This window comes from Oncorhynchus mykiss, chromosome 19, assembly GCF_057628025.1.
Source record: "Oncorhynchus mykiss isolate SJ-2025 chromosome 19, ASM5762802v1, whole genome shotgun sequence".
Classification (NCBI taxonomy): domain Eukaryota; kingdom Metazoa; phylum Chordata; class Actinopteri; order Salmoniformes; family Salmonidae; genus Oncorhynchus; species Oncorhynchus mykiss.
The window spans coordinates 71,956,954-71,972,831 of NC_143040.1; the positions used below are offsets into that span (position 1 = coordinate 71,956,954).

General features: G+C 46.0%; 1 protein-coding gene across 1 annotated transcript in view; it reads left to right on the forward strand.

The window, feature by feature from the left end:
* The window catches only part of map3k9 (mitogen-activated protein kinase kinase kinase 9), a 65,269-nt gene extending 49,887 nt beyond the window's left edge, over window positions 1-15,382 (forward strand). The window contains exons 8-12 of the mRNA XM_036955349.2: window positions 6,929-7,057; window positions 7,904-8,024; window positions 8,663-8,775; window positions 11,333-12,241; window positions 12,368-15,382. Coding sequence (XP_036811244.2) covers window positions 6,929-7,057; window positions 7,904-8,024; window positions 8,663-8,775; window positions 11,333-12,241; window positions 12,368-12,963 — 1,868 coding nt within the window. The 3' untranslated portion in view covers window positions 12,964-15,382. The remainder of the gene's footprint in view (window positions 1-6,928; window positions 7,058-7,903; window positions 8,025-8,662; window positions 8,776-11,332; window positions 12,242-12,367) is intronic.
* The last annotated feature ends 496 nt before the right edge of the window (window positions 15,383-15,878 follow it).

Consider the following 15,878-nt stretch of genomic DNA (forward strand, 5'->3'; position numbering starts at 1 on the left):
AAATCTATCAGCAAGCTCATTAGCATAACACAACGTTAACTATTTATGAAAATCGCAAATGAAATGAAATAAATATGCCATCTCTCAAGCTTAGCCTTTTGTAAACAACACTGTCATCTCAGATTTTCAAAATATGCTTCTCAACCATAGGAAAACAATAATTTGTGTAAAAGTAGCTAGCTAGAGTTAGCATTTCGCGTTAGCATTTAGCGTTAGCATTAGCGTTAGCATCCAGCACGCAACATTAACAAAAACATAAAAGCCTTCAAATAAAATCATTTACCTTTGAAGAACTTCTGATGTTTTCAATGAGGATACTCTCAGTTAGATAGCAGATGCTCAGTTTTTCCAAAAAGATTCCTTGTGTATTAGAAATAGCTCCGTTTTATACATCACATTTGGCTACCAAAAAAAATCCATAAATTCAGTCCTCAAAACGCAAACTTTTTTCCAAATTAACTCCATAATATCGACTGAAAACATGGCAAACGTTGTTTAGAATCAATCATCAAGGTGTTTTTCACATATCTCTTCATTGATACATCGTTCTTGGACACATGCTTTCTCCCCTGAATCAAATGGTAAAGTAGAAGCAGCTGGCAATTGCGCACCGAATTCGACGCAGGACACCAGGCGGACACTTGGAAAATGTAGTCTCTTATGGTCAATCTTCCAATGATATGCCTACAAATACGTCACAATGCTGCTAAGACCTTGGGCGAACGACAGAAAGTGTAGGCTCATTCGTTGCGCAATCACAGCCATATAAGGAGAGAATGGAAAACAGAGCTTCAGAAATTCTGCTAATTCCTGGGTGATGCATCATCTTGGTTTCGCCTGTAGAATGAGTTCTGGGGCACTTACAGACAAAATCTTTGCAGATTCTGAAACTTCAGAGTGTTTTCTTTCCAAAACTGTCAAGAATATGCATAGTCGAGCATCTTTTCGTGACAAAATATCGCGCTTAAAACGGGAACGTTTTTTATCCAAAAATGAAATAGCGCCCCTAGAGCTCTAACAGGTTAAGAGGCTCCTCTGTCCTCTTACAATTGCGACCTGCCCCACTGTATATGTCCCTATATAAAAATAGCAAAACATTTCAAATGATTGAGTGACAGGTTGGTGCAAAATCTGTAACTCCGCTGCTCTGTGTCAGCACCATGGACAGAAAGCCCCTGGGCGGTTAGGTATGACTCCTCTGGGTTTCCATAACAAAAAAACAGTGCTCCTCTGTGGTAAAATAACGTGAAAGACCTCCGCTTGTAATATTTTGATGTATAAAGGACGGGGTCCAGTTTACAGATGAACCTGCTTCACTGAACTGTGCCTCACGTCCCACCACTACAGAGTTGAGTTAGCCTCTTAGCCAGCTGTAACAGGCGTTAGTGTTATTCGCCAATTTCGCTTTAACCAGCTAATCTGCCACTGCCGCGATGGATATCAGAAATGAAAACCACGAGGCCGCCGTCAAGCCCGGTAGCGAGGATGCTGCCGACCTCCAGCTAAGAGGCTTCAACAAGTGTCGCCAGGATAATGGCTCCACAGTCCCTCCTCCAACTCCGACTGTTCCTGACGATCTTGGAACAGAGGAGCCAGCCCAGGTTTGCCTATAGAATCCTATTACCCAAGATGCATGGTTGAGAGGTGGCTGGAATATTCAGTTACTGCAGATTGCGGCACCTCTTGGTCAAAAGCACTCAATGGTCTCCGCATTTGAACTTTTATGTTTGTGGTACAGCGTGATATAAACAGAATTCAATATAATTCCAATGCAAGAACCCCCCCCCCCCCCCCCCCCACAAAGATTGTGCCCTCACGCCAAATTCAATTTAGACCAGGCCCTATTCCCCATATAGTGCACTACTTTAGACCAGAGCCCTATTCCCCATATAATGCACTAGTTTAGACCAGAGCCCTATTCCCCATATAGTGCACTAGTTTAGACCAGAGCCCTATTCCCTATATAGTGCACTAGTTTAGACCAGAGCCCTATTCCCTATATAGTGCACTAGTTTAGACCAGAGCCCTATTCCCTATATAGTGCACTAGTTTAGACCAGAGTCCTATTCCCTATATAGTGCACTAGTTTAGACCAGAGCCCTATTCCCTATATAGTGCACTAGTTTAGACCAGAGCCCTATTCCCCATATAGTGCACTACTTCAGACCAGAGCCCTATTCCCCATATAGTGCACTAGTTTAGACCAGAGCCCTATTCCCCATATAGTGCACTACTTTAGACCAGAGCCCTATTCCCCATATAGTGCACTACTTTAGACCAGAGCCCTATTCCCTATATAGTGCACTACTTTAGACCAGAGCCCTATTCCCTATATAGTGCACTACTTTAGACCAGTCCTATTCCCTATATAGTGCACTACTTTAGACCAGAGCCCTATTCCCTATATAGTGCACTACTTTAGACCAGAGCCCTATTTCCTGCATAGTGCACTACTTTAGACCAGAGCCCTATTCCCCATATAGTGCACTACTTTAGACCAGAGCCCTATTCCCCATATAGTGCACTACTTTAGACCAGAGTCCTATTCCCTATATAGTGCACTAGTTTAGACCAGAGCCCTATTCCCTATATAGTGCACTACTTTAGACCAGAGTCCTATTCCCTATATAGTGCACTAGTTTAGACCAGAGCCCTATTCCCTATATAGTGCACTAGTTTAGACCAGAGCCCTATTCCCCATATAGTGCACTACTTTAGACCAGAGTCCTATTCCCTATATAGTGCACTAGTTTAGACCAGAGCCCTATTCCCCATATAGTGCACTACTTTAGACCAGAGTCCTATTCCCTATATAGTGCACTAGTTTAGACCAGAGCCCTATTCCCTATATAGTGCACTAGTTTAGACCAGAGCCCTATTCCCCATATAGTGCACTACTTCAGACCAGAGCCCTATTCCCCATATAGTGCACTAGTTTAGACCAGAGCCCTATTCCCCATATAGTGCACTACTTTAGACCAGAGCCCTATTCCTCATATAGTGCACTACTTTAGACCAGAGCCCTATTCCCTATATAGTGCACTACTTTAGACCAGAGCCCTATTCCCTATATAGTGCACTACTTTAGACCAGAGCCCTATTCCCTATATAGTGCACTAGTTTAGACCAGAACCCTATTCCCTATGTAGTGCACTACTTTAGACCATAGACTGTTCACTTGGCTACTGTCCGGCAAACGGAACTGGAGCATCGGCTTTCGGACCAACAGGCTCAGAGACCCTCAACCTGTTAAATAGCCATTAGACAGTTAAATAGCCATTAGACTGTTAAATAGCCATTAGACTGTTAAATAGCCAGTGTGTATGTAGTGTGTGTGTGTGTTTGTGTGAGTGTCAGTGTAGTGTGTGTGAGTGAGTGTGTTTTTATAGTGTGTGTGCGTGAGTGTGTTTTTATAGTGTGTGTGATTGAGTGTGTTTTTATAGTGCGTGTGAGTGTGTATATATAGTGTGTATATATAGTGTGTGTGAGTGTGTATATATAGTGGGGCAAAAAAAGTATTTAGTCAGCCACCAATTGTGCAAGTTCTCCCACTTAAAAAGATGAGAGAGGCCTGTAATTTTCATTATAGGTACACTTCAACTATGACAGACAAAATGAGAAAAAAAATCCAGAAAATCACATTGTAGGATTTTTTATGAATTTATTTGCAAATTATGGTGGAAAATAAGTATTTGGTCACCTACAAACAAGCAAGGTTTCTGGCTCTCACATACCTGTAACATCTTCTTTAAAAGGCTCCTCTGTCCTCCACTCGTTACCTGTATTAATGGCACCTGTTTGAACTTGTTATCAGTATAAAAGACACCTGTCCACAACCTCAAACAGTCACACTCCAAACTCCACTATGGCCAAGACCAAAGAGCTGTCAAAGGACACCAGAAACAAAATTGTAGACTGAATCTGCAATAGGTAAGCAGCTTGGTTTGAAGAAATCAACTGTGGGAGAAATTATTAGGAAATGGAGACATACAAGACCACTGATAATCTCCCTCGATCTGGGGCTCCACGCAAGATCTCACCCCGTGGGGTCAAAATGATCACAAGAACAGTGAGCAAAAATCCCAGAACCACACGGGGGGACCTAGTGAATGACCTGCAGAGAGCTGGGACCAAATTAACAAAGCCTACCATCAGTAACACACTACGCCGCCAGGGACTCAAATCCTGCAGTGCCAGACGTGTCCCCCTGCTTAAGCCAGTACATGTCCAGGCCTGTCTGAAGTTTGCTAGAGAGCATTTGGATGATCCAGAAGAAGATTGGGAGAACGTCATATGGTCAGATGAAACCAAAATATAACTTTTTGGTAAAAACTCAACTCGTCGTGTTTGGAGGACAAAGAATGCAGAGTTGCATCCAAAGAACACCATACCTACTGTGAAGCATGGGGGTGGAAACATCATGCTTTGGGGCTGTTTTTCTGCAAAGGGACCAGAACGACTGATCCGTGTAAAGGAAAGAATGAATGGGGCCATGTATCGTGAGATTTTGAGTGAAAACCTCCTTCCATCAGCAAGGGCATTGAAGATGAAACGTGGCTGGGTCTTTCAGCATGACAATGATCCCAAACACACCGCCCGGGCAACGAAGGAGTGGCTTCGTAAGAAGCATTTCAAGGTCCTGGAGTGGCCTAGCCAGTCTCCAGATCTCAACCCCAAGAAAATCTTTGGAGGGAGTTGAAAGACCGTGTTGCCCAACAACAGCCCCAAAACATCACTGATCTAGAGGAGATCTGCATGGAGTAATGGGCCAAAATACCAGCAACAGTGTGTGAAAACCTTGTGAAGACTTACAGAAAATGTTTGACCTCTGTCATTGCCAACAAAGGGTATATAACAAAGTATTGAGATAAACTTTTGTTATTGACCAAATACTTATTTTCCACCATAATTTGCAAATAAATTCATTAAAAATCCTACAATGTGATTTTCTCATTTTGTCTGCAATAGTTGAAGTGTACCTATGAGGAAAATTACAGGCCTCTCTCATCTTTTTAAGTGGGAGAACTTGCACAATTGGTGGCTGACTAAATACTTTTTTACCCCACTGTATAGCTGTATAGCATTGATCTGGTAACTTCCTGTATATAGCTCCTCATTGATCTGGTACTTCCTGTATATAACTCCACATTGATCTGGTACTGGTACTTCCTGTATTTTTCTCCACATTGATCTGGTACTGGTACTTTCTGTATATAGCTCCACATTGATCTGGTACTGGTACTTCCTGTATATAGCTCCACATTGATCTGGTACTGGTACTTCCTGTATATAGCTCCACATTGATCTGGTACTGGTACTTTCTGTATATAGCTCCACATTGATCTGGTACTGGTACTTCCTGTATATAGCTCCACATTGATCTGGTACTTCCTGTATATAACTCCACATTGATCTGGTACTTCCTGTATATAGCTCCACAGTGACCTGGTACTTCCTATATATAGCTCCACATGGATCTGGTACTGGTACTCCCTGTATATAGCTCCACATTGATCTGGTACTTCCTGTATATAGCTCCACATTGATCTGGTATTTCCTGTATATAGCTCCACATTGACCTGGTACTTCCTGTATATAGCTCCACACTGATATGGTACTGGTACTTCCTGTATATAGCTCCACATTGATCTGGTACTGATATTCCTTGTATATATAGCTCCACATTGATCTGGTACTTCCTGTATATAGCTCCACATTGATCTGGTACTTCCTGTATATAGCTCCACATTGATCTGGTACTTCCTGTATATAGCTCCACCTTGATCTGGTACTTCCTGTATATAGCCCCACATTGTGTATGTAGCCTGTATGAAGGCTGTATGTAGCCTGTATGAAGCCTGTTTGTAGCCTGTTTGTAGCCTGTATGTAGCCTGTATGTAGCCTGTATGAAGGCTGTATGTAGCCTGTATGAAGCCTGTATGAAGCCTGTATGTAGCCTGTATGAAGTCTGTATAAAGCCTGTATGTAGCCTGTATGAAGCCTGTATGTAACCTGTATGTAGCCTGTATGTAGCCTGTATGTAGCCTGTATGAAGGATGTATGTAGCCTGTATGAAGGCTGTATGTAGCCTGTATGTAGCCTGTATGTAGCCTGTATGAAGCCTGTATGAAGGCTGTATGTAGCCTGTATGTAGCCTGTATGAAGGCTGTATGAAGGCTGTATGTAGCCTGTATGAAGGCTGTATGAAGCCTTTATGACGCCTGTATGTAGCCTGTATGAAGCCTGTATGTAGCCTGTATGAAGGCTGTATGTAGCCTGTATGAAGGCTGTATGTAGCCTGTATGTAGCCTGTATGAAGCCTGTATGAAGGCTGTATGAAGGCTGTATGTAGCCTGTATGAAGGCTGTATGAAGCCTTTATGACGCCTGTATGTAGCCTGTATGAAGCCTGTATGTAGCCTGTATGAAGCCTGTATGAAGCCTGTATGAAGGCTGTATGTAGCCTGTATGAAGGCTGTACGAAGCCTTTATGACGCCTGTATGTAGCCTGTATGAAGCCTGTATGTAGCCTGTATGAAGCCTGTATGAAGCCTGTATGAAGGCTGTATGTAGCCTGTATGAATGCTGTATGTAGCCTGTATGAAGCCTGTATGAAGCCTGTATGTAGCCTGTATGTAGCCTGTATGAAGGCTGTATGTAGCCTGTATGAATGCTGTATGTAGCCTGTATGAAGCCTGTATGAATGCTGTATGTAGCCTGTATGTAGCCTGTATGTAGCCTGTATGTAGCCTGTATGAAGGCTGTATTTAGCCTGTATGTAGCCTGTATGAAGCCTGTATGAAGCCTGTATGAAGGCTGTATGTAGCCTGTATGTAGCCTGTATGAAGCCTGTATGAAGCCAGCGATTTACATGAATTGTTTTATTTATATGGACATTGTTTGATTTGTTTGTGCTCTTCTGTCACCAGATTTTCAACACAAGATCACCGTGCAGGCCTCTCCCTCTCATGATCGATGCAGGAGTTTACTGGGTAGTCTCTCCAGCCCTCCCACCAGTCCCCAGGCCCCGTTACTACCACGCCTCAGAGCCATACAACGTAAACACTACATACTATTTACATGACCTTTGACCTTTTAAAAACATTTTTTTTAGCAGAAGGTCTTATCCTGAGTGACTTACAGTCAGCTGATACTGTATATCCTCCTAGGTTTGGGTTGACTATTGACCATATTTACAGTTCAGCACATGTTCTGTATTTTTTATTTAAACCTTTATTTAACCAGGACGGGCTCTTTGAGATTTAAAATCTCTTTTTCAAAAGCGTCCTGGCCAGGATAGGCAGCACCAAGTCATTACTGAAATTACAGACAAAACTACAAGTAATCTAGGAAAAACCATAGAATTCGCAAGAGTATAAAACAGCAAGTTAAAAACATTGACAGGTCAGGGAATCAGTCTCAAGATCGTCATCAGAGATGGGTATTATTTGGAATCATTATGTATTGTTATGAAATGTTTATTTACCATGTGTAACGAAAACATCTTACTAACCACAGCTCTCATGACAAAAAAAACTCCATGCCATGTTTTTGAGGTTTTTTTTGTAAATGTGAACTTCTAAAATGGAGTCTTGTTGCGTGTTTTTTGTAAATGTGAACTTCTAAAATGGAGTCTTGCTGCGTGTTTTTTGTAAATGTGAACTTCTAAAATGGAGTCTTGCTGCGTGTTTTTTGTAAATGTGAACTTCTAAAATGGAGTCTTGTTGCGTGTTTTTTGTAAATGTGAACTTCTAAAATGGAGTCTTGTTGCGTGTTTTTTGTAAATGTGAACTTCTAAAATGGAGTCTTGTTGAGTGTTTTTTGTAAATGTGAACTTCTAAAATGGAGTCTTGTTGAGTGTTTTTTGTAAATGTGAACTTCTAAAATGGAGTCTTGTTTTCCAGTGACTCCTGGAGGTGAGGGGTGTAAAGGTTGGGGCCGGTTGGATGAGGAGGAAGAGAAGAGAGGCTCCAGGAAGAAAGGCCGTATCAGGGGCTCTCACAGAGAACATAGTGATGATGAGAGGTGAGAGGAGGGTTGAGGCAGGGTGAGGGAGGAAGGGTCGGGTATTGGGCAGGGTGAGGGAGGAAGGGTCGGGTATTGGGCAAGGTGAGGGAGGGCGGGGTAGGGTGAGGGAGGGCGGGGCAGGACCAGGGCGGGGCAGGGTGAGGGAGGACCAGGGCGTGGCAGGGTGAGGGAGGACCAGGGCATGGCAGGGTGAGGGAGGACCAGGGCGTGGCAGGGTGAGGGAGGACCAGGGCGGGGCAGGGTGAGGGAGGACCAGGGCGGGGCAGGGTGAGGGAGGGCGGGGCAGGACCAGGGCGGGGCAGGGCAGGGTGAGGGAGGACCAGGGCGGGCCAGGGTGAGGGAGGACCAGGGCGGGACAGGGTGAGGGCGGGTGGAGCAGGGTGAGGGAGGGCGGGGCAGGATCAGGGCGGGGCAGGGTGAGGGAGGGTGAGGGAGGACCAGGGCGGGGCAGGGCCGGGTGAGGGAGGGTAGGGCAGGACCAGGGCAGGGTGAGGGAGGGCGGGGCAGGACCAGGGCGTCTAACCTGATCGCATACATGTTTGTGCTGTCTTGCATGCAACGACCAGACTACAACCGACCTTAACATGCCACTATTTAGTGATTCTCTATAGCTCTATATCTCCTGCCCCTACCAGCATCAAGGTTCCTCAGGAGGGGAACAGACAGAGGTCCTGCAGCGCCCCAAATCTCCGCAGGTCACCGAGACACAGCCCTGCCATACCAGGGGTACCCAGCCTCACTGAGATGGGTAAGGACTGAAATAGCATCATCAGAGATGGGTAGGGACTGAAATAACATTTTCAGAGATGGGTAAGGACTGAAATAACATCAGAGATGGGTAAGGACTGAAATAGCATTATCAGAGATGGGTAAGGACTGAAATAACATTATCAGAGATGGGTAAGGACTGAAATAACATTATCAGAGATGGGTAAGGACTGAAATAGCATTATCAGAGATGGGTAAGGACTGAAATAACATTATCAGAGATGGGTAAGGACTGAAATAACATTATCAGAGATGGGTAAGGACTGAAATAGCATTATCAGAGATGGGTATGGACTGAAATAACATTATCAGAGATGGGTAAGGACTGAAATAACATTATCAGAGATGGGTAAGGACTGAAATAGCATTATCAGAGATGGGTAAGGACTGAAATAACATTATCAGAGATGGGTAAGGACTGAAATAGCATTATCAGAGATGGGTAAGGACTGAAATAACATTATCAGAGATGGGTAAGGACTGAAATAACATTATCAGAGATGGGTAAGGACTGAAATAACATTATCAGAGATGGGTAAGGACTGAAATAACATTATCGGAGATGGGTAAGGACTGAAATAACATCAGAGATGGGTAAGGACTGAAATAACATCAGAGATGGGTAAGGACTGAAATAACATCAGAGATGGGTAAGGACTGAAATAACATGATCAGAGATGGGTAAGGACTGAAATAACATTATCAGAGATGGGTAAGGACTGAAATAACATGATCAGAGATGGGTAAGGACTGAAATAACATCAGAGATGGGTAAGGACTGAAATAACATCAGAGATGGGTAAGGACTGAATTAGCATTATCAGAGATGGGTAAGGACTGAAATTACATGATCAGAGATGGGTAAGGACTGAAATAACATTATCAGAGATGGGTAAGGACTGAAATAACATCAGAGATGGGTAAGGACTGAAATAACATGATCAGAGATGGGTAAGGACTGAAATAACATTATCAGAGATGGATAAGGACTGAAATAACATTATCAGAGATGGGTAAGGACTGAAATAACATCAGAGATGGGTAAGGACTGAAATAACATTATCAGAGATGGGTAAGGACTGAAATAACATGATCAGAGATGGGTAAGGACTGAAATAACATGATCAGAGATGGGTAAGGACTGAAATAACATTATCAGAGATGGGTAAGGACTGAAATAACATTATCAGAGATGGGTAAGGACTGAAATAACATCAGAGATGGGTAAGGACTGAAATAACATGATCAGAGATGGGTAAGGACTGAAATAACATGATCAGAGATGGGTAAGGACTGAAATAACATTATCAGAGATGGGTAAGGACTGAAATAACGTTATCAGAGATGGGTAAGGACTGAAATAACATTATCAGAGATGGGTAAGGACTGAAATAACATGATCAGAGATGGGTAAGGACTGAAATAACATTATCAGAGATGGGTAAGGACTGAAATAACATGATCAGAGATGGGTAAGGACTGAAATAACATGATCAGAGATGGGTAAGGACTGAAATAACATGATCAGAGATGGGTAAGGACTGAAATAACATGATCAGAGATGGGTAAGGACTGAAATAGCATGATCAGAGATGGGTAAGGACTGAAATAACATTATCAGAGATGGGTAAGGTCTGAAATAGCATTATCAGAGATGGGTAAGGACTGAAATAGCATTATCAGAGATGGGTAAGGACTGAAATAACATTATCAGAGATGGGTAAGGTCTGAAATAGCATTATCAGAGATGGGTAAGGACTGAAATAACATTATCAGAGATGGGTAAGGACTGAAATAACATTATCAGAGATGGGTAAGGACTGAAATAACATTATCAGAGATGGGTAAGGACTGAAATAAGATTGATACTGATAGCCTAACATGCTGACCAGACTGCACGCATGTTGATTTTTGTCCACCCACACCAGACGCAATATTGTTGAAATATCAAAACGAACTCTGAACCAACTATATTAATTTGGGGACAGGTCGAAAAGCATTAAACATTTATGGCAATTTAGCTAGCTAGCTTGTTGTTGCTACTAATTTGTCCTGGGATAAACATTGGGTTGTTATTTTACCTGAAAGGCACCTCTACTCTGACAATTAATCCACAGAGAAATGGGCAAACCGAGTTAGTTTCTAGTAATCTCTCCTCCTTCAGGCTTCTTCTTCTGTGGTCTTTATATGGCGGTTGGCAACCAACTTTAAGGTGCAACACCACCACCAACTGGACTGGAGTGTGGACCTCAGTTCATCTTCCAATCAGCCACGTGGGAATACGCTCCTAAAAACCAATGAGAAGATGGGAGAGGCGGGACTTGCAGGGCATCAAGCATCACAAATAGAACCAAGTTCTATATTAGCGCCTGGCTACGCAGATGCTCGTTGACGCTCTCGCGAGCAGTGTGGGTGCAATGATTGAATAACATGTATGTGTACAAGCAGCAGTGTGGTCAGCATGTAACAGAGCTAGGTAAGGAACATGTACCTTAGCAACAATAATGTAATGTGGTGAAACCCTCTCCTCCCTGTAGAGAATGAAGACTGCTGTTACACCACTGACCCAGGGGCCAACGCATCCCCCAGCCAATCCTACCTCTGCATCCCCTTCCACAAGGAGGGGCCTGTTGCCGATGGTAACGCAGGAGGAGGCGGGGAGTACTACCCTAGTTACCGTAGCACCCAGGCCCCGGACACGCCCCCCAGTAGGAAGAGTCCTGCCGGGCGGGGGAGGTCAGAGCTGGTGCTACTGGGGTGTGGGGCCTTGCTGGCTGCAGTAGGACTGGGCTTCAATATGACGACTCTGGCCCAGCCTGGAACTGGTTCTGGGTCTGGGACTGGTTCTGGGCCTGGGACTGGTTCTGGGTCTGGGACTGAGGGGGCTGGGGAAAGCAACAAGCCACCTCGCTGGGAGGGCTTCTTCCATCGTACAGGGACAGGGGGCCAGAGACGGAGCACCAGTCCCCCCACACGCAAGCTCTTCAGGCGGGGAGGGGACAAGGAGAGCCCCCTGAAGAACTCGGTTGCCCCGGTGACGGAGCGGGTTGGAGGTGGACTGTTTCCGTCCTCTCTCACACTGCTGTCACTGTCGTCTGTGTCGGACTGTAATTCTACGCGGTCTCTGTTACGATCTGATAGTGAGGAACTGTTGGTCTACCGTACTGCTTCTCCCCAGGCCCCTGTTCAGCCTGCTGTCCAGCCCCACACCTCTGTTCACCCCCAGCCCCAGCATGCCTCACTCAACCCCTTGGTCAACACACACCTGGAGAGCTTCAAGCGTCACCCTCGGCAGTCCCTGACCCCGACCCATCTTCCCTCCGCTCCTTCCTCCTCACGTTGTCTACACCGTACTCCCTCTGACGGAGCCATCGAGACACGCTGCCCTCCTCCAAACTATATCCACCCTTTTCCTTTACCCGTCAGAGCTGCTCTGGAGCTTTCAGGTATCTTTACTGTTCTCCTACAGACGGTTTGTTGTTGATCTGCTCGAGCTATATGGCCTGATTCATCCTGTCTTAATATTCCTAGATGTTCTACAACTGTTTTTCTTTTTCTCTATTCTCAAACAGATGGAGGTCTCAGGGGTCTAAGTGACAACGTATCCCAGGTTCCCCGGTTGCCAGATCCAAATCTGGTGTTTCCCCCTACACCGCGCCGCCGCTGCCCTCCTGAACGACCCAAAACCCTGGACTTCCTGGTTAGACCACGTCCCTCGCCACGGGTACGCTGCGACGTCTTCCTGGGCCAGTCACCTGGACGGGGCAGAGGAGGGGGGCAGGGGAATGGAGAGTCCCCAGCCCACACCACCAGTACAAACACCCCTCCCACGGTGGAGTTTGGCAGGGACATGACCGTGCTTCCTACCCCCTTGGAGCCCCCAACACCATCCCCAAGGAGGGGACACAGTCTGGAGGCCCCGACGCCCTCACCAAGGAGGGGACACCCACTGCTAACCCATCACATGGAGCCCAGAGACATGGAGGTACTAGCCACCCCCATGGAGCACCCTTACGCCTGCTCAACCTCCCCGCGACGGAGGGGGGACAGTCTGCTGGACCAACAGGACGAGGAACAGTGTCTGGACCCAACCCTCCCACTCTGCAAACCCGAGTCCCAGTTTCCCAAATGTTCCCCGTACCGCTACCGGCCTGGGTTCTTTTCCTAACCTGGTCCAGTCTGGGTTCTGGTCCTCCTCTGGTCCAACCTGGGTTCTGATCCTAACTCCGTCCATCTAGCGCTACCAGCTTGGGTTTTGGTCCTAACCTGGTCCCTCTAGCGCTATTGGCCTGGGTTCTGGTCCTAACCTGGTCAAGTCTGTGTTCTGGCCCTAACCTGGTCCAGCCTGGGTTCTTTTCCTAACCCAGTCTCCGTACTGCGACCAGCCTAACTTTGGATCCTCTCTTAAAAACACCAACAGAATCATTTCCTAGAGTCCTAGAAATATACCCAGCCCACACTGTTGCAGAGGAGGGGGGGAGGACTGGGACAGCCAGCCCACACTGTTGCAGAGGAGGGGAGGAGGACTGGGCCAGCCAGCTCACACTGTTGCAGAGGAGGGGAGGAGGACTGGGCCAGCCAGCCCACACTGTTGCAGAGGAGGGGGGGAGGACTGGGCCAGCCAGCTCACACTGTTGCAGAGGAGGGGAGGAGGACTGGGCCAGCCAGCCCACACTGTTGCAGAGGAGGGGGGGAGGACTGGGCCAGCAAGCCCACACTGTTGTAGAGGAGGACTGGGCCAGCCAGCCCACACTGTTGTAGAGGAGGGGGGGAGGACTGGGCCAGCCAGCCCACACTGTTGTAGAGGAGGACTGGGCCAGCCAGCCCACACTGTTGTAGAGGACGGGAGGAGGACTGGGCCAGCCAGCCCACACTGTTGTAGAGGAGGATTGGGCCAGCCAGCCCACACTGTTGTTGAGGGAGGGGGGGGGGGGACTGGGCCAGCCAGCCCACACTGTTGTAGAGGACGGGAGGAGGACTGGGCCAGCCAGCCCACACTGTTGTAGAGGAGGACTGGGCCAGCCAGCCCACACTGTTGCAGAGGAGGGGGGGAGGACTGGGCCAGTCAGCCCACACTGTTGTAGAGGAAGGGAGGAGGACTGGGCCAGCCAGCCCACACTGTTGCAGAGGAAGGGAGGAGGACTGGGCCAGCCAGCTCACACTGTTGTAGAGGAAGGGAGGAGGACTGGGCCAGCCAGCTCACACTGTTGTAGAGGAGGAGAGGAGGACTGGGCCAGCCAGCCCACACTGTTGTAGAGGAAGGGAGGAGGACTGGGCCAGCCAGCTCACACTGTTGTAGAGGAGGAGAGGAGGACTGGGCCAGCCAGCCCACACTGTTGTAGAGGAAGGGAGGAGGGCTGGGCCAGCCAGACCACACTGTTGCAGAGGAGGACTGGGTCAGACCACACTGTTGCAGAGGAGGAGAGGAGGACTGGGTCAGACCACACTGTTTTAGAGGACAGGAGGAGGACTGGGTCAGACCACACTGTTGGAGAGGAGGAGAGGAGGACTGGGTCAGACCACACTGTTTTAGAGGACAGGAGGAGGACTGGGTCAGACCACACTGTTGCAGAGGAGGAGAGGAGGACTGGGTCCACTATTAGGCTCTTAGGCTATGGATTGTTCATGTGACAGAATTATATTTGTGTCTGGTCTGAGGAGTTCTTCTCTCACTGCAGACAGGAGCCCTATCCGGAGCAATATATTTAGGAAGCTGGGACATTGAGGTTTCTGCATCATGATGCATTTTAACATGACACTGCAACACTCTATAACAGTCATATTATCTCCCCCATTAACATGACACTACAACATTCTATAACAGCCATGTTATCTCCCCGTTAACATGACACTACAACACTCTATAACAGCCATGTTATCTCCCCCATTAACATGACACTACAACATTCTATAACAGCCATATTATCTCCCCCATTAACATGACACTACAACATTCTATAACAGCCATGTTATCTCCACGTTAACATGACACTACAACACTCTATAACAGCCATGTTATCTCCCAGTTAACATGACACTACAACATTCTATAACAGCCATATTATCTCCCCCATTAACATGACATTACAACATTCTATAACAGCCATGTTATCTCCCCGTTAACATGACACTACAACACTCTATAACAGCCATGCTATCTCCCAGTTAACATGACTCTGCAACATTCTATAACAGCCATGTTATCTCCCCCATTAACATGACACTACAACATTCTATAACAGCCATGTTATCTCCCCCATTAACATGACACTACAACATTCTATAACAGCCATGTTATCTCCCCCGTTAACATGACACTACAACATTCTATAACAGAAATATTATCTCCCCCGTTAACATGACACTACAACATTCTATAACAGCCATGTTATCTCCCCCATTAACATGACACTACAACATTCTATAACAGCCATGTTATCTCCCCCGTTAACATGACACTACAACATTCTATAACAGACATATTATCTCCCCCATTAACATGACACTACAACATTCTATAACAGACAGATTATCTCCCCCATTAACATGACACTACAACATTCTATAACAGCCATGTTATCTCCCCCATTAACATGACACTACAACATTCTATAACAGCCATGTTATCTCCCCCGTTAACATGACACTACAACACTCTATAACAGCCATGTTATCTCCCCGTTAACATGACACTACAACACTCTATAACAGCCATGCTATCTCCCAGTTAACATGACACTGCAACATTCTATAACAGCCATGTTATCTCCCCCATTAACATGACACTACAACATTCTATAACAGCCATGTTATCTCCCCCATTAACATGACACTACAACATTCTATAACAGCCATGTTATCTCCCCCGTTAACATGACACTACAACATTCTATAACAGAAATATTATCTCCCCCGTTAACATGACACTACAACATTCTATAACAGCCATGTTATCTCCCCCATTAACATGACACTACAACATTTTATAACAGCCATGTTATCTCCCCCGTTAACATGACACTACAACATTCTATAACAGACATATTATCTCCCCCATTAACATGACACTACAACATTCTATAA